This window comes from Erpetoichthys calabaricus, chromosome 18 (genome assembly GCF_900747795.2).
Source record: "Erpetoichthys calabaricus chromosome 18, fErpCal1.3, whole genome shotgun sequence".
In the NCBI taxonomy this organism is placed as follows: domain Eukaryota; kingdom Metazoa; phylum Chordata; class Cladistia; order Polypteriformes; family Polypteridae; genus Erpetoichthys; species Erpetoichthys calabaricus.
The window spans coordinates 57,914,049-57,939,358 of NC_041411.2; the positions used below are offsets into that span (position 1 = coordinate 57,914,049).

General features: G+C 39.7%; 1 protein-coding gene across 1 annotated transcript in view; it reads left to right on the forward strand.

The window, feature by feature from the left end:
* nuf2 (UF2 component of NDC80 kinetochore complex) overlaps positions 1–25,310 on the forward strand; it is an 83,916-nt gene that overhangs the window by 18,673 nt on the left and 39,933 nt on the right. The window contains exons 5-7 of the mRNA XM_051921499.1: positions 21,673–21,734; positions 21,976–22,073; positions 22,252–22,325. Of these exons, the coding sequence (XP_051777459.1) occupies positions 21,673–21,734; positions 21,976–22,073; positions 22,252–22,325 (234 nt within the window). The remainder of the gene's footprint in view (positions 1–21,672; positions 21,735–21,975; positions 22,074–22,251; positions 22,326–25,310) is intronic.

Sequence of the window (25,310 nt, forward strand, 5' to 3'; positions counted from 1 at the left end):
CCAACCCCTGGTGTTGGGAATGACAAAGAGCGTGATGTATGAATGAGATATAGAATAGTGTGACGGTGTAGATGATGCAAATAGAAAGCAAACAATAAAGTGTGTGGCACAGTGTAAAGGTTTATTTGAAAATTTCTTTGTACACACCGTTTAAGTGTAAAAGGTAATTCCAGCTCAGAACTTGTAAGGTCAATGAAGATGTTTATTGTTGTGATCAGAGTCAAGTTTGTCAGAGCTTAGAAAGAGTTGTGTCTCTCCAGGAAGTAATGGAATGACTTGGGTATTTATGTTTTCCACATTAATATTTTTTGGACATAATATAGTGCGTTGTGTTAAAAGGGGCATTTGGTCTAATGAGATTGCTGTTCCAAATCTCGAACTGAATGACAATGATTGCAAATGACATTCATTAATCCGAATGAATGTTCCTGGTGTATGTTTTGCTTGTGCCGTTTGAGAGGCGCGTTGTTGCATGTGTAGTATTTGGGACGTGTTGTTTTGGAGCTGAAATCGATTTGCTTGTGCTGTGTGAGAAGCCCGTTGTAGCCTTCCTTGCCGTTAACATATGTCTGAGACGGGAGGTGTTTCGTTTTGAATCCGTGCCTGTTGCGATGCAGCACTTTGATTGATAGATTGCGTCATGTGGATCTAGGATGTAGATTTGTGCATATTTGCGTTGTTGATTTGTTTCAGGGTGCACTGTTCCAATGCGATGCAGTATCTGTGCACATATGCGAAAGCAGTATGGGCCATTGCCTTTTGGTGGCCTGATATTTACTCCGGTAGATGCAAAAGCAAATGAACTATTGTAGGATCTAATGCAGTTCATAAAGTTTTTACTTTTAGGTACATCGTTAGTTATAAGCTTTAGTTGAGCTTTGCGTTTTTGTAGCCGAGACATTTTTTCTTCTAGAAATATGGATAAGTAATAAGGAGGATCGCACTCACTGTTAATATGGAGCCTTTTCTGTGGTTGAACGGTTAATAGTGCCTTATTGTAAGGAGATCCACCTATGCTGCATAGTGTGAATTGTGTTTGGTCCCGTTATCCGAACGGTATCGTTTTGTACCCGTGATCGTGAATTCTCCCGGTGTTTCAGAAGCGCGTTTTATGCGCCGCCGTCTATTTTCTTGTTTCTTTCGTGTTCGTGTGTTTGTTCCCGTTATCCTTTCCGAATCGTTTTGTACCCGTGACCGTGTATTCATGACTTGTTTCTTTCTCAGCATGCGAAATATGGATAAGTAATAAGGAGGATCGCACTCACTGTTAATATGTATCCTTTTCTGCAGTTGAACGGTTAATAGTGCTTTATTGAAAGGACATCCACCTATGCTGACACCTATGCCGACACCTATGCTGCCTAGTGTGAAGGTGTCGACGTTCACTTTAGAATATGTGGCTTTGGGTGTCACTTCTTATGGATGTGTGGGGGGGGATTGTTGTTGCGCGAGCGTCTTCTTTCTTTTTGTGTTCCTGTGTCTTGTTTGAATCCCCCTCTTTGTGTGTGTCCCGTCCCTTGCTTGTAGGGTCTGTGGGGTGGTTTTGTGTTCTTTTTTTTTGTCTTCCATGGGCTTGTTGAATCCCCCTCTTGGTGTGTGTCCCGTCCCGTGCCTGTAGGGTGGGGGGGGGGGGGGGGGGGGGGTGTGGTCGTGCCTTGCTGTTGTGCGCTCGTCTGTTCTTTTTTTTTGGTGTGTTTAGTTTCGTGTGCAATGTGTTTCGTGCTTTGCCCGCGTTTTGACTACTTCTTTATATGCCTTTTCCTTTTTTCGGTGCTTGTTGCGCCTCATATCTGAGACTCCTTTTTGTATGTGCTCACTCCTTTTTTCTGTGGTCTTGTCCGCCTCTCGCGGCCCCTCATCCGCCTTTGTCGCCCTCTTTTGTCCGCCTTTCTCCAACTCTCACGGACTCTTTTTGCGCCTGTGCCTCTTGCGGACCCTCATCCGCCTCTCTCGGCTCCTCAGCCGACTCTCGAGGACTCTTTTTGCGCCTGCGCAGTACGTCTTTTTGCAGCTACGGCCCATGGCCGGATGTGCCTGCGTCCATCATCCGGTTTAGCATTCTCGGTTAGTAATATGGATGAGTGGATTCTAATCTGGGATCTGGGCTGGGCCATACAAGAACATTCCCAGAGTTGGCCCTAAGCCTCTCCTGGACTGTCTTTGCTTTGTGTTTAAGGTCATTGTCCTGTTGGAAAGTGAACCTTCAGCCCAGTCTCTCAGGAGCAGGTTTTCATTAAGTATATCTGCTCACTTTGCTGTGTTCAGCGTTCCCTCAACTCTGACTAGTCTTCCAGTGACTGCTGTTATAAATAACCCCATAGCATGATGCTTCGCCATTGAAATGGTATTGCACAAATGATGATTTGTTTCCTTCAGAAGTGATGCTTAGTGTTGATGCCAAACAGTCCAATCTTAGTTTCGTCTGACTGGTGAGAGAATTTTGTTTCTCATAGTCTTAGAGTCTTTAGGTGATTTTTTTGCAAACTCCAAGCAAGCTTTCAGGTGTCATCCCATTCTATTGTATGTGCAGAAACTGTTGCATTCATCTACTGTATCTCCTTCCAATGCTTTAATTATGTACAGGTAAGTTAAATGATCTTACTAACCATAAAAGTATAAAATGCAAACAAGGAAAACAAAGGATTATCTACATATGAATGAACTACCCTGTGTCTTGTAAGGCATTGTACATGGAGCAAATTCATATTTAGCTCAATTTACCTTACACTGAACCAAGCTCACAGCTCCATTATCTACACATAAGGATTCATTATTTCACTGTCACTGTAAGTTACTAGGGCAGGTAGATGTCACGATAAATAACTGAAGGATGTCAAAATGTTTTAACAGGCTGTCCATCTAATAAAACATTGCACCGCCAAAATAAACATCCTCACAACATATTTAGAGCAATGCTCACAAAACTCCAAGTGGGACCACATGATACCCCAGATACCAGTTTGATGTTATATATATATATATATATATAATATATAAATAATAGTACAATCAAAACTTTGACACAGAAGGCTTGATTAAGAATTTGTGTTAAATTTGAACAATATTGCCAGGATGGCCAAGATGCAGACAAAAACAGGCAGTGCTGCCATTTCTTTCCACTTCAGGCATGATAATTGTGAACCTTTGCTGCTGTTGATGTCATAAAGCAGGTATTAAACAAATAATGATGGGCTTTATGCATGCACATAAATGTTACACAAGTACCCTGGTCTGGTACTTGAAATTTGGTAACCCTATCATTTTCCATCAGAGTGCCACATTAAGCACATATCCATAATGGTTACTAGCTGTAATAAACTTTGCCTTACACTAGTGTTATTCCATAACATATGCCATAACTGAATAGCTTTGCATGTTTCATTTAATGAGAATTACTACAACCAGACATGCTCAAGAGAATAAGGAATTAAATACAAAGGTTTGTTTCTGAATTTGGTGTGTGTATGTGAGTGTGACAGTGGTGTTTGGGATTGAGTAGAGTCCTGCTCAGGCCTGTTTTCTGGATTTTGCCCAATCCTGGTGAGACAGACTTTGACCCCCACAACCCTTAAATAGATTGAGAAGATTGTAGAACCTACTTACTGAACTTCATCCATTGAATGCTACAGTGTTTGCACAGCCCTTGATTGTACCTGAATATTACTCCTAGCATACATTTTGTGACTTGTTTAAAATGGAAGGACCTTTTTTTTTTTTTTTTTATAAAAGCTAGCATACTGTGCAGTAGAGCCTAGTTCTAATACTAAACCCAGGAAATGGGAAAGTAGGTACACTATATAAAACTCATACCATTTTGGTAGCAATATGTGTCCCGTATAGAACAGACCTTACTAATCAACAGATATGGTTTATAATTACTTTCATTTTTTTCTGTTTTGCAAAAGATTTACTTTTTTTCTCAATATGGATGTTTATAAATTCCTTGTATTGAAATGGAAATTAATTTGAATACTTTTGTGGGATTAGTGTAATGACCAAAACTAATTACGATAAAGTTATTTTGGACAATGACTAGTATGATATACAATAAATAATGCTTTATGTACACTAGTGAGATTATTATAAATTATAATGTAATTCATGAGAATTCAAACATAACCACAAAATTCCAAAACATTTTTAATTATTAAAAAAAAGCCAGAGAGAGAAGAAATGCAAACATAAATAAAGCTGGTGGAGAGAAAGTGTGTTTCAGTATTTAACGTAGCATAACCTATAAATATCTTGCATGGATTGTAGTAAAACATAGCTTCAAATTACCAGTTTTATATTGAATAATATATATACATTAGTATTATAAAGTTAGAATTACTGTTGTTGCAAATGGCTTACAATGGCAAATAAAAAGAAAAGGTTCAAATGGGCAAACATTATTCACTGATGTTCACCAGATATTCACTGTCCAATGCCTTTATTCCTTTGTTCATTTTATAATAATAATAATAATAATAATACATTTTATTCATATTGCACTTTATATTTTAGCAATCCCAAAGTGCTACAGAGTAAAAAAAAAAAAAAAAAAAAAGAATCTATAAAATACATTAACAAAATGACTTTCTAAAAAGATGAGTTTTTAGGTTTCGCTCGGTCGACTGTGGGGCTCTCAGGTAATCAGGGAGGGCATTCCACAGTCTCGGCGCCACAGATGAAAACGCCCTGTCACCCATGCTGCTGAGCTTAGTTCTGGGGACTTGAAGAGTGTTAGTGTGTACAGAGCGGAGGGAGCATAAGGAGGTATGAGGGGTAAGGAGTTCCTGTAGATAAAGAGGGGCATGTCCATAAATGCACTGATGGGTAAGAAGGGAGACCTTATACTTTATTCTGAATGAAACAGGGAGCCAGTGAAGGGTTTTCAGAATTGGGGTGATGTGATCATGCTTTCGCACCCTCATCAGGATCCTGGCAGCGCTGTTCTGAATATACTGGAGTCTCTGGATACTCTTGCCAGGAATCCCAATGAGGAGCGCATTACAATAATCCAGCCTGGAAGAGACAAAGGCATGGACGAGCTTCTCTGCATCTGCCAGGGTGAGTAATGGGCGGAGTTTGGCGATGTTCTTGAGATGGTAAAAAGATGACTTACAGAGATATTTGATGTGGGTGTCAAAAGTAAGTTGGGAGTCCATTCTAACACCCAAATTAGTAACAGATGTGGAAAGAGGAATATTTTGGCCAGAGAAAGTAATACTGGTGATGGTAGAGGAGCGGAGATGATGTGATGTACCAACAAAGATGGCTTCTGTTTTGGATCTATTCAACTGAAGAAAATTGAGCCTCATCCATGCCTCTATCTCCTCCAGGCAGGTAGTCAATGTAGATGTTGGCAGAGGAGCAGTAGGGGAGGTGGGAGTAGTCCTGAGGTAAAGCTGAGTGTCATCGGCATAGCAATGGAACGATAAACCATGTCTGCCAATGACAGTTCCAAGGGGGAGCATGTAGATAGTAAAAAGGATAGGGCCCAGCACAGAGCCCTGTGGAACACCACAGGTGACGTTGTAGGTGTGGGACTTTGCGCTGCCAAGGGCGACATGCTCAGTTCTGCCAGTCAGGTATGATGTAAACCAATTTAGAACATTTCCTGAGAGTCCAATAGTGTATTGCAGGCGGTGAAGAAGGATGTTATGGTCTGTTGTGTCAAAAGCAGCTGTCAGGTCAAGGAGGATAAGTAGTGAAGGTGAACCAGTATCTGCCGTCATCAGAAGATCATTGGTGACCCTGACCAGGGCTGTTTCGGTGCTATGGCCAGGGCGAAAACCAGACTGAAACTTTTCAAACAGGTTATTCAGTTTGAGATGATCATGAAGTTGTGCTGCAACTATTTTTTCCAGAACTTTGGAGAGAAATGGAAGATTGGAGATGGGCCTATAGTTAGAGAGAAGTTAAGCTTTTTGTTCCATGTTGTAGATGACACTGGAATTTGGCATTTATTACTGAAGGATGCAGCCAACTGAGGACCTGTAAGGTGTCTGTTTCTCAAACCACATACTGATGTACTTGTCCTCTTGTGTAGTTGTGCATCTGGGTTGTTGACTTCTTTTTCTGTTCTGGTTAGATCCTGCTTGCTGTCTTCTCTCCAAAGAGTAATAAAAATCATTATATGAAATCTTTGGTTTCTTAGCAATTTGTCACATGGAATAACCTTATTTTCTCAAAACAACAATAAGCTGAAAAGTTCCTTGAGATAGCTATTTAATTTTGCCCATTCTTGAACCCAGAACTAATAATAAAATGTATCAATTTCTATGAAAAACATGAAAATTTCTAGGTGATTACAAATTTTTGAATGTGTGATGTATAATGTATATATTTGTATGTTCATATGTACAGTATTTACAGTATACAGTTAGGCCCATAAATATTTGGACAGACAACTTTTTTCTAATTTTGGTTCTGTACATTACCGCAATGAATTTTAAATGAAACAACTCAGATGCAGTTGAAGTGCAGACTTTCAGCTTTAATTCAGTGGGGTGAACAAAATGATTGCATAAAAATGTGAGGCAACTAAAGCATTTTTTTAACACAATCCCTTCATTTCAGGGGCTCAGAAATAATTGTACAAATGAAATAACTGGAAATAAAATGTTCATTTCTAATACTTGGTTGAAAACCCTTTGCTGGCAATGACAGCCTGAAGTCTTGAACTCATGGACATCACCAGATGCTGGGTTTCCTCCTTTTTAATGCTCTGCCAGGCCTTTACTGCAGCGGCTTTCAGTTGCTGTTTGTTTGTGGGCCTTTCTGTCTGAAGTTTAGTCTTCAACAAGTGAAATGCATGCTCAATTGGGTTAAGATCAGGTGGCTGACTTGGCCATTCAAGAATTTTCCACTTCTTCGCTTGAATAAACTCCTGGGTTGCTTTGGCTGTATGTTCTGGGTCATTGGGTGGCGTTTCATGATACAGATGGACAATCAATGTCACTGCATTTAGTCTGATTTGAGCAGACAGGTATGTCTCTGAACACCTCAGAATTCATTCGGCTGCTTCTGTCCTGTGTCACATCATCAATAAACACTAGTGTCCCAGTGCCACTGGCAGCCATGCACGCCCAAGCCATCACACTACCTCCACCGTGTTTTACTGATGATGTGGTATGCTTTGGATAATGAGCTGTTCCACGCCTTCTCCATACTTTTTTCTTGCCATCATTCTGGTAGAGGTTGATCTTGGTTTCATCTGTCCAAAAAATGTTTTTCCAGAACTGTGCTGGCTTTTTTAGATGTTCTTTAGCAAAGTCCAATCTAGCCTTTCTATTCTTGAGGCTTATGAGTGGCTTGCACCTTGCACTGCACCCTCTGTATTTACTTTCATGCAGTCTTCTCTTTATGGTAGACTTGGATATCGATATGCCTACCCCCTGGAGAGTGTTGTTCACTTGGTTGGCTGTTGTGAAGGGGTTTCTCTTCACCATCTAAATGATTCTGCGATCCTCCACCACTGTTGTCTTCCGTGGATGTCCAGGTCTTTTTGCGTTGCTGAGTTCACCAGTGCTTGCTTTCTTCCTCAGGATGTACCAAACTGTAGATTTTGCCACTCGTAATATTGTAGCAATTTCTCAGATGGGTGTTTTCTGTTTTCGCAGCTTAAGGATGGCTTCTTTCACCTGCATGGAGAGCTCCTTTGACCGCATGTTGTCTGTTCACAGCAAAATCTTCCACAATCAAGCACCACACCTCAAATTAACTCCAGGCCTTTTATCTGCTTAATTGATAATGACATAACAACGGACTTGCCCACACCTGCCCATGAAATAGCCTTTGAGTCAATTGTCCAATTACTTTTGAGCCCCTGAAATGAAGGGATTGTGTTCAAAAAATGCTTTAGTTGCCTCACATTTTTATGCAATCATTTTGTTCACCCCACTGAATTAAAGCTGAAAGTCTGCACTTCAACTGCATCTGAGTTGTTTCATTTAAAATTCATTGTGGTAATGTACAGAACCAAAATTAGAAAATAGTTGTCTCTGTCCAAATATTTATGGGCATAACTGTATATACTGTATATGTATAGGCTATCCCAGCAAGGCAGGAACAATCTATCAACAAGGCCCTAATCCATTGCAGGTTGAACACACACACATAGTCAGGGGCCATTTAGCTTCAACACTTTAAGTATCCTGCATGTCTTTGGGTGGTAGGCGGAAACTCACCTGGATGTAACCCACATGAACACAGAGTGAACATACAAACTCCATGCAGGGATCACCCGAATAATACCTTGCAACAGTGTGCTTTGACAAATTTTCATGTGCAAAATGCAAATATAGATTATACTAATTTCTAAATACAGAATTAATGCTTATAAAAATACAGATTTGTCAAAATACACAGAAAACAATGTAAAAAGTGGCTAACATAAATGAAAACTAGGACTGTCAAGATCATAAAGTTTTAGTTGATGATTATTTGTCATATAAAAACTTATGAGCTAATGATTTAATGGTCTTTTTCTGTTAATTTTATACCACTCTGTAAACCAGGCATGTCAAACATGCGGCCTGCAACAGAAATCTGTGCGGCCCTCATGACAGATCCTAGTTAGCACTAAACTTGTACAAAATGATTACTATCGTTTGTGATTGAATCATTCTGCATCTTCGGCGCTACTTATTGACTTTTCTCACTTCTGCCTTCTGACAAAAGAGCGTTTTCCCATGGCATTTCAGTACCGGAAACGTCATCTGCTAGTATTGCCACGAGCCGTGTCCAAAGTTAATGAGCCGCAACGTCGCAAGGGGCGGCCTTAGGCATGTGCAAACTGTGCACCTGCACAGGGCCGCCACGCCAATATATATTGAATATAAAACAGAAAGAGAAAATAACGACATAGCTGACGGCAATGTGGCCGAAAAACATTGTGTTTCTTGTTAATTAGTACGCTGTATTTACTAATGTCGCTCGAGTCAGAGCAGTAAGCTATATGTAGTATTATAACAGTCTGCCATAATGAGAATATCATGGGCCGCCACTTGGTTTTCAAGTTACAGACGCATAAAGAAGCGTGTCATGAGCACGTGGCGGCTATGTAGTGTCTGCAATGGACGTGGCCATCCGCCATGTATAAGATACCATATTGACATTGGCAGGCAAAGGGGCCACCGATTCTTTCTCTGTCCAGGGCTGCCACGAACCTAAAGCCGCCCCTGGCAGGCTACACTACTGGCTGGGCTGCTGAGACTGGCCACTGGGCAGAGCTGACCATCACGAGTAGTAATAGCTCGCATATTTTCACGTTTTTTTTTTCTCTAGTTTTATGTAATTTTGTGCTAGTATTGTAACAAACAGTTAGTGCAGACTACAGGTGAAGATCTGAAGTGGACGTGAGAAGTTGGTGAGTTGTTTATTAACAACTTTTTGTGATTTTGAGTTTGTAAAATTAGTGTAGGTCAGGGGGCTTTTTGCATATCGGCTTATTTTACAATATAAACTTTGAAGTAAACTTAGTAAAGTAAAATTAGATTTTTGGAGGATTTGTTTTCCAACTTGAATTACTGAGCAATGAATTCACACGAACAGGACTTTGCACTGTTTATGTCACCATACTCTTACAACGTTGAGAATGCGCCTGAGAATATCCAAATGGAATTGATTGAACTGCAGCCAGATTCTATTCTGAAGGCAAAATACAACGAAGTTGGTGTGCCAGACTTGTATGCTTACCTGCCACCCTCGTATGTGCAGATCCGTAAGTTGGCATCGAGAGTACTGTCTATGTTCGGAAGCACTTACCTTTATGAGCAATTGTTTTCGTTAATGAAAGCTACCAAAACCCCACATTGCTCAAGACTTACCGTCGAGCACCTTTCATCCCTCATAAAAGTTGCAGCTGCACAAGATTTCAAGCCTGATATTGACAAACTGGCTACTAACAAGAGATGCCAAGTGTTGGGACAAAAGAAATAGGTCTCACACTGTAAGACTCCTATATAAGCAATGAATATAATATAATGAATATAATATAATAATATAAGGACCTAGCTAAGAGGCTAAGACTCTAATTGTACGCTGTTGTACGGAGATTGTATGGAAATAAATTGCTTTTCTTTAAACTTTAAGTGTTACATTTTTTTTAAAGTTTTCAGTATTGGAAAGAAAGCTACAGTAACTTTGTATAATAGTATTTGTTATAGTGCGGCCCGCTGACGCACGTATGGCAGTCGAAGCGGCCCACCAGTGGTAGTGAGTTTGACATGCCTGCTGTAAACAGTGGTATAAAATTAAGGCTAATAATAGTTTAATAATACACAAACACCTTATGAAGAAGAAGAACCATTTATTGGCATTGAACATTGGAACATATAAATAAAAATTGCATTTTTGTTTGCCTTTTAGGCTTTGTGTCATAAATAACAAATCAAAACTTAAACCAAAGTACCATAATCAAAATAAACAATGTACTATGAACAAAGAGGCCATATCCCTAGTATCCATAACCATAGCCAATCATGCTCCTGAATGGCTAAGTAGATTCTGGGCAAGGAACACAAATATGTTTACCTTATGTGGCTATAGAAAACATCTCACTGGGCTCACAATGTTGCCAGCCATACTAAGCAGACGTAGAGTCAGTACCTTTTCCAGAAATGCACATGTATTTTCTTGCTAACTTTGCCATTAATGGGAATCTTACTTTTTAAAATAACGAGTAATATAATACAAGTACCTGCGGTGGGTTGGCACCCTGCCCGGGATTGGTTCCTGCCTTGTGCCCTGTGTTGGCTGGGATTGGCTCCAGCAGACCCCCGTGACCCTGTGTTCGGATTCAGCGGGTTGGAAAATGGATGGATGGATGGATAATACAAGTATATATGTAAAAATGCCTGTGTTACTTAAAAAAAAAAAAAAAAAAAAAACCACACAAATATGCATTACTTCGGAAACATATTTCTGCCACTCCCCCCATAAAAATGACATTATTTTGTAGAAATATTGCCTTTTTTCGCAAAGACATTGCCTGTTGCTTTCAGAGTAAAGCCTGGTTTATACTTTCTATGTGAAGCTTGCTCAAGGTCAGCGATCATAACAATACTTCTATACTTGGAAAAGCCCATTCAATCAGCGTGTTGATATTCTACTTGTCAGCAGGTGACAGTGTTTTGTCAGAGTCACATACCTAACATTAGAACAATCTAGATGAGAACAGGCCATTCTTGATGACCTCATTTTAAAATAACAGTCTTGATCCATGTTCTAATTCCCTTCATAATCTTAAATACTTCAGTCATGTCACCTCTTAATCTTCTTTTGCTTAAACTGAAAAGGCTCAGCTCTTTTAATTTTCCTTCATAATTAATTTCCTGTAGCCCTGGTATGAGCCTAGTTGCTCTTCTCTGGACCTTTACTAGTGCAGCTATATCATTTTTGTAGTCTGGATACCAAAGCTGCACACAGTACTCCAGATGAGGCCTCACCAGTGCATTTTAAAGCTTGAGTATACCTCCTTGGACTGGTACTCCACACATTGTGCATTCTGTTTGCCTTTTTAATGGCTTCTGAACTCTGTCGGGAAGATGATAGTGTAGAGTTCACTATGACTCCTAAATCCTTCTCATAAGGTGTGCTCTCGATTTTTCAAACCTAAAATTTTTACTTCCTATGCGTAATACCTTACATTTACTGACACTACGTTTCATCTGCCACAAATCTGCCCAAGACTGTAAGCTGTCCAAGTCCTTCTGTAATGATTTAACAGTTTCCAAATTATCTGCCAATCCACCTATCTTGGTATCATCTGCAAACTTAACCAGCTTGTTACTTATATTCCTATCTAAATCATTTACCTGTATGTATGTTAAAAATAGCCCCAGCACTGACCCCTATGGAACAACACTATTAGCATCAGCCAATTCTGATAAGGTTCCTTGCAACATCACCCTTTGCTTCTTGTGTTTGAGTGAATTCTGCACCCATCTACAAATATGACCCTGAACTCCCACTTCTTTTAGTTTTGATGCCCAACCTCTCGTGTGGTACCTTATCAAAAGCTTTCTGAAAGTCAAGATAAATAATATATGCTCCACCTTAATCATATCCTTTTGTTGTTTCCTCATAGAATTCCAGCATGTTAGTAAAACATGATCTCCCTCTTCTGAACCCATGCTGACTGTTCAGAAAAACTCCTGTACTTGCCATGTGCTGCTCAGTCTTATCTTTAATAATTCCTTTTATTAATTTTCCTTTGATGCACATTAAGCTTACTGGCCTATAGTTGCTTGGATCTGCCCAGTCACCTTTTTTATATAACGGGATAATATTTGCCATTTTCCACTCCTTTGGAATCTCCCCAGTAAGCAGTTAGGAGCATGCGCTGATGCATTGCGTTGCCACATCCATCACAAGACAAACCACAAGGATTGGGACCCAAGTGCAGCTGTTCAACATGTGACACCAAAGTGCTACACTGGAACAGTGTGAGCTTTTTTTATGGTGGCAGGAGTGCCAATCCTGTCACCGACCCCCAAGTCTTCCCTGCAAGGTGGAGGACCTGCATGCAGGGCTGGATGCAGATTAACATCATACCCAGGATGAAGTAATTGCATGTTAAGGGACTTGCTCAAGGGCCCAACAGAGTAAAGTCACTCCTGGAGTTTACGGAATTCAAACCGGCAACCTTCCAGTTTCTGGTGCAGATCCCTAGCCTCAAAGCCACCACTCTACCCTAACTTCCTAAAAATATGTGTCAAGGGTCTATATCTGTACTTGCTAGCATTTGTAAGAATTCGAGGGTAAACATTATTTGGTCCTGATGATTTGATTTTAGCCTGTTTAATCTGAGCAGTATTTCTCCCTCTAAAATTTCGAAATCTCTCAGATCCTCCTTAGTAGTCCCATATACTGCTGGGAGGTTATCCACTTCCTCACTCATGAAGACCTTAGAAAAATGCAAGTTTAGAGCATCCACTTTTTCACTTTCTGTATCTTTTAATTTCCCTTTATTGTTCCCGATGCACTTCACCTCCTCCTTGACTGTTCTTTTACTAAAATACTGAAAGAATGCCTCGCTTTATCTGTTCTATTCCTCTCCAACTGTCTTTTAGCCTCCCTAATATCTTTCTTAATGGTTACCCTCATGTTCTCATTTCTATGTTCTACGTTTCACATTGGAGTTATTAGTCTCATACACCTTATACAGCTGTTTTTTTCCTTTTGCAGCTTCTTTTTTATCTTTTTATTAACATACTGTGGAGTTTTTTTTAATTTCCTGTTAATTCCACATTTAGATATGCAACTGTCCTGCATTACATGTAAAATATTTTTAAACCTGTTCAACAGCTGTTCGATTGTCTCCACACTTAAATGCTTATCCCAGTCTATCCTCCTTAGACTTTGCCACATCTGCTGTAAATTTGCCCTACCAAAGTTAAACTTTACAATTTTAGTCTTTGCATTCATACTTTTGCAAAACACTGAGAACTGTATTACATTATGGTCACTTGACCCTCCCTCATGAATTCAATGCTATACTGCTAACTGCTGTGTACATAGCACCAGATGCTAAAGCTAACTCGGCTCTGGGGCTTTTGCATGACACCATCAGCAGTAAACAGAGCAAGTATCCTGAGGCTGTTCACATCATTTCTGGGGACTTTAATCATGTAGATCTGAAAGCAGTTCTCCCTCAATTCCATCAACACATAAAGTGTGCAACCAGGGGAGTAAAAACACTGGACAAGTTGTACACAAACATCAGACAGGCCTAGAGGGCTAAACCCCTAGCACACCTTGGCCAATCTGATCATACATCTCTGCTTCTAATCCCTGCATATACTCCCCTCAGGAAACAAGCTCCCATTATGACCAGGACTGTTACCATATGGCCCGAGGAGGCCTCCCAACAGTTGCAGGACTGCTTCCAGAGAACCGATTGGGAGGTTTTCTATCACCAAGACTTGGAGTACCACACTACGGCAGTCCTGGATTACATCAGGTTCTGCACGGACAATGTCACCAGGGATAGACGCATAAGGATTTATCCTAACAGGAAGCCCTGGATGACGAGGGATGTCCAGAAGTCTGCTGAAAGCTAGGAATACTGCTTTCAGGTCTGGGGATGGGGCTCTTTACAGTGTAGCCAGAGCGAACCTGAAGAGAGGCATCCGAGAGGCCAAGGCAGCATACAGAAGGAGGATAGAAGATCATCTGAGGAGTAACAACACCAGGCAGGTGTGGCAGGGTGTCCAGCACATCACCGGCTACAAATCCAGCAACTCCTTGGCTGCTGAGGGAGACGCTTCTCTGGCAGAGGAGCTGAACATCTTCTTTGCCCGCTTTGAGGCGACACCAACAGCAGCTCCATCACAACAGCCTGTTCACAACAGCAATTTACTCACAGTGGAAGAGTGTGAGGTGAGGCGGGTGATGAGGAAAGTGAACCCGAGGAAGGCTGCAGGACCCGACGGTGTGGCTGGACGGGTGCTGAAAGACTGTGCAGATCAACTGGCCGGAATCTTCACCAGGATTTTCAACCAGTCCCTGTCCCAGGCCACTGTCCCATCCTGCCTCAAGTCCTCAATCATTGTTCCGCTGCCGAAAAAATCCAACATGAACAGTCTGAATGATTTCCGCCCAGTGGCACTCACATCTGTCATCATGAAGTGCTTTGAGAAATTGGTGCGGAGTCATATCATCGCCTGCCTGCCAGCAGACCTGGACCCATTTCAGTTTGCTTACAAAGCAAAGAGATCCACGGAGGATGCTGTGGCCACAGCCCTTCATGCTGCCCTGACCCACCTGGAGCAGCAGGGGAGTTACGCCAGACTGCTCTTTGTAGACTTCAGCTCGGCGTTTAACACCATCCTCCCACAACGACTGGTGTCCAAACTGGCAGATCTGGGACTTCCATCACTCACCTGCAGTTGGATACTGGAATTCCTGTCGGGTCGCTCCCAGAGGGTCAGGCTGGGTCTCCACACATCCACTGCTCTCAGCCTCAACACCGGGACGCCGCAGGGTTGTGTGCTCAGCCCGCTCCTCTACACCCTCTACACATATGACTGTGTCCCCACTCACCATAGCAACAAGATTATAAAGTTTGCGGATGACACAACGGTGGTCGGACTCATCTCTGGCAAGGAGGGTGAGCTAGCATACAGGGACGAGGTGGAGCGACTGTCAGAGTGGTGCACAGTCAATAACCTGCTCCTCAACAACAAAAAAACAAAGGAGCTTGTTATTGACTTTAGGAAAAACAAAACTGACATCCAGCCACTCATCATTGGCGGGGCATGTGTGGAGAGGGTCCCGGTGTTCAGGTTTCTGGGTATGGAGCTGGAGGATGACCTGACCTGGAGTGCCAACACCAAGGAGCTGCTAAAGAAGGCGCAGCAGAGACTGTATTTTCTGAGAATTCACAGAAAGAACCACCTCCCAAAAAATCTGCTCCTTGCTTTTTATCATTGTTCCATTGAGAGTGTGCTCACGTACGGACTGTGTGTGTGGTACGGCAGCTGCACTTCCTCAGAAAAGAAAGCGCTACACAGGGTCGTCAGGATAGCGGAGAGAACAATTGGTTGTACCCTCCCCACTCTGGAACAAATCTACACCTCCCGAAGCCGCAAAAAAGCAATAGACATTTCACAGGACTCATCACATCCCGGTCATTGCCTCTTCCAGCTTTTTCCATCGGGCAAGAGATACAGAGCTATGAAAACTAGGACAAACCGCCTTAAAAACAGCTTTTATCCGAAAGCAATCATGGCCCTGAACTCAAAATAAAACTGCTCCATATTATTCTTCCAATGTGCAATATATACCTTAGGTCAACAAGTGCAATTTGTATATTTATTACTATTCGGTTTGTTATTATATTCTGTCTTTTTGTCTTTTTAACCCTTATTCCTCACACTGAGTTGATTGCACCTTCAATTTCGTTGTTCCTTTGTAAACGTGACAATGACAATAAAGATCTATCTATCTATCTAGTTCAGTCACCTCTATCCCCACAATTCTATTCTGATTAATACAAAATACTAAATCCAGACAGACTTCACCCCATGTTGGTGCTTTAACATACTGTGTTTAAAAAGAAAACCAGTCACTGATTACTTCTAAAAACTTCTGTTCTTGTGCTCTGCCATTTGCATGATTATCCCAGTTAATATTCCGATATTTAAAGTCCCCCCTGACTATAATATACCCCTAGCCTTTTTAATATTACTTAAATAATGTGTGCCTGCGCAGTACGTCTCATGGTCCCATCGCAGTGTACCTGCGTCCATGCCATCCGGTTTACCATTCTCGGTTAGTAATATGGATGAATATGCAAACAATGAGTTCGTAACACTGTTGGCTGATCCAACATGGTGCAGTAAACTTGCATATCTCATTGAAATTTTTGAAGTATTGAATGCATTGAATTCGGGCATGCAGGGCAATGATTCGAATATACTGTCTGTTACTGACAAGCTGCAAGCTTTCCGTCGTAAACTTCTGATGTGGACAAGTGAAATAGAAACAACCCATTTAATTTGCATTTGCGTCGTGTTGCATGATGTCATTGTTAAGCATTTGTCACAGTTGGGAGACAATTTGCAATATTACTTTCCAAGTTTAGACATCCCTGGCAATGACTGGATAAGGAACCCATTCCATCAGCAGTTGGACTTGTCTAACTTACAGATGACAGAGAAAGAACAGCTACTTGACATTGTGAGTGACCGAACATTATAGCTGAAGTTTAATGATATGAATTTAACAGAGTTTTGGATTATGGTTGAAAAGGAACGTCCTGTGTTAGGTGCTAAGGCTGTCGACATACTTATTCCATTCTGCACCACTTATCTGTGTGAAAAGGCATTCTCGGCATTGACACTACTGAAGATAAAACACAGAGGATGTTTATTGTCAGTTGAAAATGACTTACGAGTGTGTTTGTCAACTGCAGTTCAAGCTTGTATTGACAAACTTTCAAATTCTCTTCAAAGCCAGCCTTCGCATTAATAATGACGTTATAGTCTGCTTTGTGCCTTGTGACTTATTGCACTTTTCATGCTTGTGTTGTGTTCAAGTTTTTTATTTGAGACTGGTTTACTGGCAATTTATTTTTGTTACCTTTGTAAATGCAAAAATGTGTAGTTGGTACACCTTATAAAAATAGGAATCTCATTCTACTCAACTGATGAGTTAAGATTAAATTGTTAATTTGAGTAGTTACATATCAGAGTGAAGGGGTGCCGTTAACTGAAAAGATTTCACTAAAGGTGCCATGGTTTGGGAGAGTTTGGGAAGCACTGCTGTAGACCTTCACCAACCAGGGAGCAGACCAGCCCCATTTAATGACATCCCTGAGCTGCTGCATTTCTTTTCTGTTATCTGTTTTCTCCTTGTCCCTGTCAGCTTGCTTTCTTTAGCAGTATTCTCTCAGTCCGCTTACCTCTGATGTATCTATTTATGGCCTCAGTTACACCCATCTTAATCCACCCACCCTTGCTGGGCATTCTGTAGTAGAGTCTGTGCTGAGCATCCCAACCTGATAAGAGTCTTTTTATGCAATGATTCTAAAGCTTCTTTATTTGAGATGGCTTTTCCACAGGCAGGAGCACAGCTTGGCAGCAGAGCAGTGGCACCACGTGCCACATGAAGATACTGAGAAAAGAAACAGAATTGAGGAGTGATTAGTAATAATTTATAAGAAATAAATTATTACTAATCACTCCTCAATTCTGTTTAATAAATTATTACTAATCACTCCTCAATTCTGTTTAATAAATTATTACTAAGGCTCAAAAGGTAGCGCATTTAACACAAGTAATTTAATCAAGCACCTAAAATCCCAACACGACGACGAGTACAAAGAGTTTACCCACGCTTCTAAACCAACACAACCCACGCTGCAGCAAACTCTTGCAAGACGAGAGAAAATGTCCAGAGACAATCCACATGCTGTGAAAATAACACAGACAATTATCGAGTACATTGCATTGAGTGACCAGCCACTCTCAGAGGTAGAAAATGTGAGATTCCTGCGTCTCCTCCATGTTCTGGAGCCCAGATATGATGTCCCAAGCCGCCGCTACATGACTGACACGGAGCTGCCTAAACTACACGACTCCGTGAAAAAACATATCCACAGCCTACTGCAAGCCTCCTCTGCGTTTAGTTTCACCACGGATATTTGGACAAGCAGTGTTAGCCCCGTGTCGCTAATTAGCCTAACCTCCCAGTGGATAGACGAGAGTTTCTTGTTTTTTTTGTTAAATTATATGACTAAAGCCGTTACCTGTAAATTTAAATCATGTTTTTATTAAGTACTCGGTATCGGCAAGTACTCGGTATCGGCGAATACTGAAATGCAAGTACTCGTACTCGTTTTCCAAAAAAGTGGTATCGGTGCATCCCTAGCGATCGCTGCACAGAATCCATTCACATGATATTCATGCTCTCTGAAAATTTAAAATGCCAAGATAAATACTTGATATAAATAAATACTTGATATAAATTCTAAATTTTCAGAGAGCAGGAATATCATACAGTGAATGGATTCTGTATGGTGATCGCTGTCTCCTCTTAGTGCGGAGGAAGTCAGTTTAAGAAGCGTAGTGATTAACAGCTGGGTCAGGGAACACAACACAAAGCATTTAATGTGCTACATTAACTTATGACGGGGTTTGAGAAAATCTAGTAAATTAAACAATGATTTTAGGATGAAGTTTAGTTTACGACATTCTACTTTAATTATAAAGTAAACTATGAGAATAGAGTGGAAATGTCGACTTTATTCTCGACGTATAGTTTTTTTTTTCCTTCCCTGTGTCCGTATTTTTTTTCTTCACTGTGGCCCTAATACGATTCCGTAGGGCTATACCACAAATACAATTATAAATGCAAGTTGCAGTTGTATTATTTATGTATATAGCTTAGCTTGAAGCAAGGTCCATATTAATGCAGTTTGCCTAAATGATAGTTCAGTTGGTAAAGATGTCATCACCAAGATTGCACTTGTTTTATTTTATTTTAATTTGGTAAATACTGTGTAATGCACCTGAGCTTTTGAAGCCTTGAAGTAATAGTGCAACTATCAGTAATAATACAATTATTTATTTTATTGTTATTATTTATTAGTTTAAATATTATGCAGTTTAATGATGGTAAAGTTGTTTAAAATGTCACTTTAACGTGTCAGTGGACAGAGATTGTTAACATTAACAGAAAGTGTAGTTGTTTTACAAAAATATTTATTTATTCCTTTTCTAAGACATGTTCAGTGCAATACAACTTTTGACAAGCACTTCTGGATATTTTCCTAAGTCTAAATACCTCTTTGGATGGTTGAAAATATGTTGTCAAAATTATAATTTAAGTTTTTGCAAAATTTGTTAAATAAAAAGGTTCTATATTTTGACTGCATCTGTCATGCAATGTGATTTCCTTCTCTTCATTAGTGCCACCCCCTTGAAAAGTATCACTTTATGGGGCAATGCAAACCTGTATTAATACTTGTGTGCACATTAAAATGTTTTTTTTGTACAATGTACAATGCTCTTGACAGTGGAATAGGTTATTCTTAGCCAGTAATTGCAGTGGAAAATGTGTTTAACATCCACTCATGCATGGGAAAAAAATAACATCAAATACCGTGAAACTGGGATAATTTAGAAAAATACCGTGATATAGAATTTTGGTCATACCGCCCACCCCTATTCACTAGTATCAAAAACTGGCAAAGGAGTAAAATCTGCTTTTAAGGTTGACTGTTTAGATTATCTGAAAATTTTTTTTAAAATAATGTTAAAAGAGTGAAAAATAATAGCCTGTGCATTTAGGTTTTAAGGACATAAATGTTAATTTACTTTGCAGTTGGAGAATAATCAAATTGATTAATGACAATATATGTCTGTAATCTGTGTTGCAGTTCTTTTCTTCATTTCTATTGCATTCTTGTTTCTTTACTCTTCACAGTTATGAAAACAAAACATTTTATTGGTTAATAGGGCCTGCATTGTTACAGTTACAGAGGTGCTTTGGATAAAAGCGTCTGCTAAATGAATACAGTACACCCCCAAAATTCGCGGGGGTTATGTTCCTAGAGCACCCGCGAATTGTGAAAAAACGCGACTTTTGGATGTGGTTACAAAATGCCCTTTAAATGCCTATTTTTATAGTTTAAACCCTAAATACAGTATGCCCCCTAAACACTTTAATTTTGTTGCAAACTCAGCTTAATACATTACCTAAAAAATTACCTTAATACATTACCTAAAAACAGAATGTAAAGGTAAACCCGTATAACTGTACAGTACTGTACTGCTATGTCTCCCGTGGTGCTAGAATGTTTCAGGAACATTGTGATGGGAAGTTGCTACATTGTCTCCTGTAGCGAACTGCTGGTACAGTTTCCGTGCTTTCTCACGGATGATGTTACCGTCCAAGGGGATGTTCTTCTTCCTGCAATTGGTGATCCACAATGCCATGGCAGATTCCATCCTGACGATATATTTATTCCTTACGGTCGTTAACTTTTTGGCACTATCACAGAAACTTACAGATACAGTACTCCAGATTGCTGCTTCGTTCTTGTTTATGTAGAGTGCGGTGCTTTTATTAATGCCATAATGGTGCGCTACTGCAGGATAACTTTTTTAGTTCCTGGAGCAAATCCAGTAGTTCAACCTTGAAATGAATAACGCTCTCATATTGGCTACTTTCACCATCCCAAACTGCATTTCCCTCAGTGGTGGTAAACCCACTCAGCTGGAAACGCGTCACACAGCAGCAGTCAATCAGCAGCAAGGAGAAATGAATAATGCTCTTGGATTGGCTACTTTCACCATCCTAAACTGTGTTTCCCTCAGCAGTGGTAAACCCACTCAGCTGGAGACGCGTCACAGGGCAGCAGTCAATCAGCAGCAAGGAGAAATGAATAACGCTCTTGGATTGGCTACTTTCACCATCCCAAACCGCGGTTCCCTCAGCGGTTGCTTCCTGTTCTCTCTACAGCACAGTATTGCCACAAAAAAAGCCATAAAAAATTGTGGAGGATATTTGTGCTTTCCACTAACAATAGTTAGGTTCTAAGGAAAAATCTGCGAACCCTGAACCGTGACTTCGCAGGGGTCTACTGTAAATGTAAATGGTTGTTTGCATGTACCAATCACTGGGCAACATGTTGCCATTGTTTGGCATCATGATTAGCAAGAATAATTATCTTACCATGAAACATTTCTCTTTGTACCTAGAAATAATCTCAGAAACTTGTCATTAACGAACACACAGAATGAGGAAATTTGTATTACAATATACATTATATTGTTCGTTGTTTAAAAATTTAGAAAGCATGAAAACTTGGCATTTTTATTTTTCATTTTAGTTATTGCTCTAGCTAAATATCATTTGTTATTGTAACAGGTCCAAAGTTTTAGAATCAGGACTCAATGATTATTATTATTGAATTTAAAATAATTATTGATATCATATTATCTTCTAGCCTTAATACAGTATGCTATTTTAGATGTTGGAATTTGGAAACTTTGCTTTTTTTGCTGTAATTCAGTACATTTTTCAGTACATTATTGTGCTATGTATGCAGATTGTTTTTTTTTTTTTTTTTTTTTTTTTTACTTTTGGATGAGCTGTCTCATCACTGTTTGGGTGAGTCATGGGGCTTATTTACTTGTATGCTCTATTGCTAACATTGCATTTTATTATTTGCAGGAGTCAGTTTTTACAGATTTGCCAGGTGTATGACTTTCAGCTTAGTGACCTTTTGAATCCAAGTAAGTTACACTTTCTATGGTGACAGTATTTATTTATTTGTTTTTGGTTTTTATCCCTCTATTTTAAAAATTTGCTTTACCCTGTTCATTGGACTGCAATACAGTAACCCTGAAGTATTTGCAAGCTGCACACAATACCTGTAGGTACATAGGACGCAATAGCTCTATTTGTTGCACTGTTATGTTATCATGTAGTGGTTTAAAATCATTTATTACGTTATATCCCCTCCAAATTTTTCAGGAGCAAAACGAACTATTACAATTTTGTGTGGCATTATAAACTTTCTTCAGTTCAGAAAAATGCAGAGAGAAGTTTTCATGGAACATCTGAAAATGCATGTGAGTAGATATATCATTTTATTGTATAACTGAAAAAACTATGCTTGTTTTTTAAACATATAAGAATAAATATATATTTAGTAAAGAAACTGTAAAAAGCACACACTTTTTAATTAAACAAAGATTATCTGTACATCAGGTTTTGCAGCCAATTTACTTGAAATGTTTTATTTTGTAGAATGCTGCCAAAGAAAGAGAAAAGAGACAGTTGGAAGAAATAAGGGAGGCTGAACTCAAAATTAAGAAACTTACGTATGTATGACTGAAACAAAAATGCTACGTGCTATGTACTATTCAAGGAACTTTAATCTCTAAGATTCTTTTTATACTGATAGATAAATTAATACTGGAAATGCCTATTTACTCATCATTCAATTCTCATCACAGACATACAATAGTGTACTTAACACAGTACACTTTATGCTCAATAGCACTTTATCCTCACAGAAATGAATAATTTAACAGGGGTCAAAAGCTACTCCTGTCATGAGCCACTCTTCTGCATGGATTCACAGATTTGTTGGTCTGTTTTCTGTATTGCTTCCCCGGAAAGGATTACACTTATATTACACAAATATTTGTAGTGCCGGGTAGGGCTGGGCGATTTGGCCTAAAATCAAAATCTCGATTAATTGAACATTTTAACTCGATTACGATTAATGAACGATTTATTTATTTATTTATTTATTTATTTATTTATTTATTTTTGCCCTCATAGTTCACTGACAAGTTTTGTACAGTAAATATGCTCACATATTACAAGTGAGAGATTTTTGAATGAAGGGTGCATTACTTGATTTTAAAATAATTGAAGGAAACACACTATCTACTATCTGTGATTATTTATTGAACATCAATGTTGAACAACTGAAATTAAAGCACACATTGCCTAAAACGAACAGTCACTTTGTTCTTATAAAAAAAGTAAAAATAAATACATTTTTTTCAATGTTTTTGCTATTAAAAGTAGAAAATAAGCAGTATCTCTTCTAAATAAAATAACTCTTATATATCCTGTAAATAATATTTTAAACAGTGCATTTCTTGCATCTTCTGTAAACAAATATTTTAATGTTGTAATGAAAATAGAACTCTCTGAACACTGTTGCATGAGGTGATCTTAGCGATCTTGTCATGTCACTATTTGAACATGAATTTACTCTTAAGTTCTTACTAAGAAACACATGCATGTTAACCTTTTCAGGTTTCAGGCAGGACCTGAGGCATGTAACAATGTTTCTGCCCGAACTGAAAACCCGCTCTGATGGGGAGCTAGTAGCTGGTATGCAGAGATACTTTTTTGCCACCTTACTTACAGTGGGAAAGTGTACATGATGCTTCCTCCACCAGTCCAGTGGATTTGCCTCACTATCCAGCATGGAGGACACCAAATAGCTGCTCATCTCTGCTTCTAGCGATTGCTGAAGTGACAGAGTGGGTGTAGCTGAACTTGCTGAAGGTGTTGCCTCACTCCCTTTAAAAAAGCTTCCTAATGACCTCTTTTGCTTTTATGCTATTATATTTAATTAAGCTGACGTGTACTTACCAATTTAAGGTGTAGGCGGTGTCCAAAACACTGCTGCCGTAACCATCCATTAAGCGCAGCAGCTTTGACAACATTAGCACCGTTGTCTGTCGTAATGGCTGAAAGTTTTTCTTCCGCGAGGTCCCATTCAGAAAGCATATCTTTCAGACCTTGCGCAATCATATCTGCCATGTGATCGGCTGGAAAATATGCCGTCTCAAGGCATCTCTGGCGCAGCTTCCAATCGTCGTCAATGTAGTGCAAAGTAAGGCTCAAGAATGCATTCTTGACCAGAGATCAGATGTGGCTGCAAAGTGTTGAACATTTTTCAGTTCAGCAGCTACATTTTTACAACATGTCTTGTACATGTCTGGCAGCGCAGTTTTAGAAAAATGTGATCGCGATGGCACAGTGTTATCTTCTGTCGAGAGTTTTAATGAGGTGTTTAAACCCGCTTCGCTCCACTGTAGCCAAGGGAGTCATATCCTTTGCGATGTAATAACAAATAGCATCAGTTATTTCTTTCCATCTTCTTGAACTCTTCTCATACTGTGTGGCATTTGTGAACGCTTGTGTTATCGACATCTGCTTTGCGGAGGCACTTGTTGCTGGGCGCTTGTCAGTCTCTTTTTGTTTTTTTTTTGAGCCATGCACTGTTCATATTCAGTAACGTGATTGTGCTTCAAGTGTTGAAACAAATTGGTGGTGTTACCTTTGGGCGTCGAAACTGTTTTTCTACAGTGTCTACATCTGACTTCATTTTGTTCAATGTCATCCTTGCTGAAGCCAAAATGTGTCCAAATGACGGAGACTGCGTTTTGCTTTGGTACAAGTTGCTCTTCTTGCTCAGTTGTGTCAGTGTTTAAGCTGTCCGTGCTCGACATGTCGGCGGAATAACGTAACGGAGCGGGGTCATGTGACTCCACACGCGGTAGTGTTTTTAAAGGGAAAGTAATCGAAATAATCGACCTGGAAAAATTTGATCGATTATAGGTTCTGAATGTCGATTTCGATTACTTTTTGATTAATTGCCCAGCCCTAGTGCCGGGCCACCTTAAATTCCATCACACCTCCTCATCAACACCGTTGTTTTGCAAATGTGGCAATCAGCACAAGCAGCAAGTGGCCTGTTCACCCATCCCCAACCATGGCAGCTGAAGTCAGACATAAAATTCTCACAGCTGAGATCGTATCTACTGATATTTGTTCTTCAGTTTTTACATATTGACAGCAACATGTAAATTGAATAATTTATCTATGTTCAGTTATATTCTTGAATAAAAGCACACTTGTTTTGTTATACCTTTTGTGGAAGTGATTATTTGATATTTGGACTTCAGTCTTCACACATTATTCACTTCATGTCAACATTTTCTCATCTCTATAACATTAAACAGGCTTCTGTTTCAGTCATGTGTTCAACATTTCTTGCCTCACATTTCCTGTCAACCTACATTTACCCATATTGTTGTAGACGTGGACCATACATGAAATGTATGTATATCAAATAATGATATATTATTAACCCTATACAATTCCAAACAGCTAACTCCCAGATAAAAAGACTTCAGCTATGAGAATTTTCTGTCCAACTTCAGCTGCCTTGGTGGTGGAAGGATGAGCAGGCTACCTGCTGCCAGTGCTGATTGACACATTTGCAAAACAAAAATGCTGATGAGGAGGTGCAAGGGAATTTAAGGTGGCCCAGCATT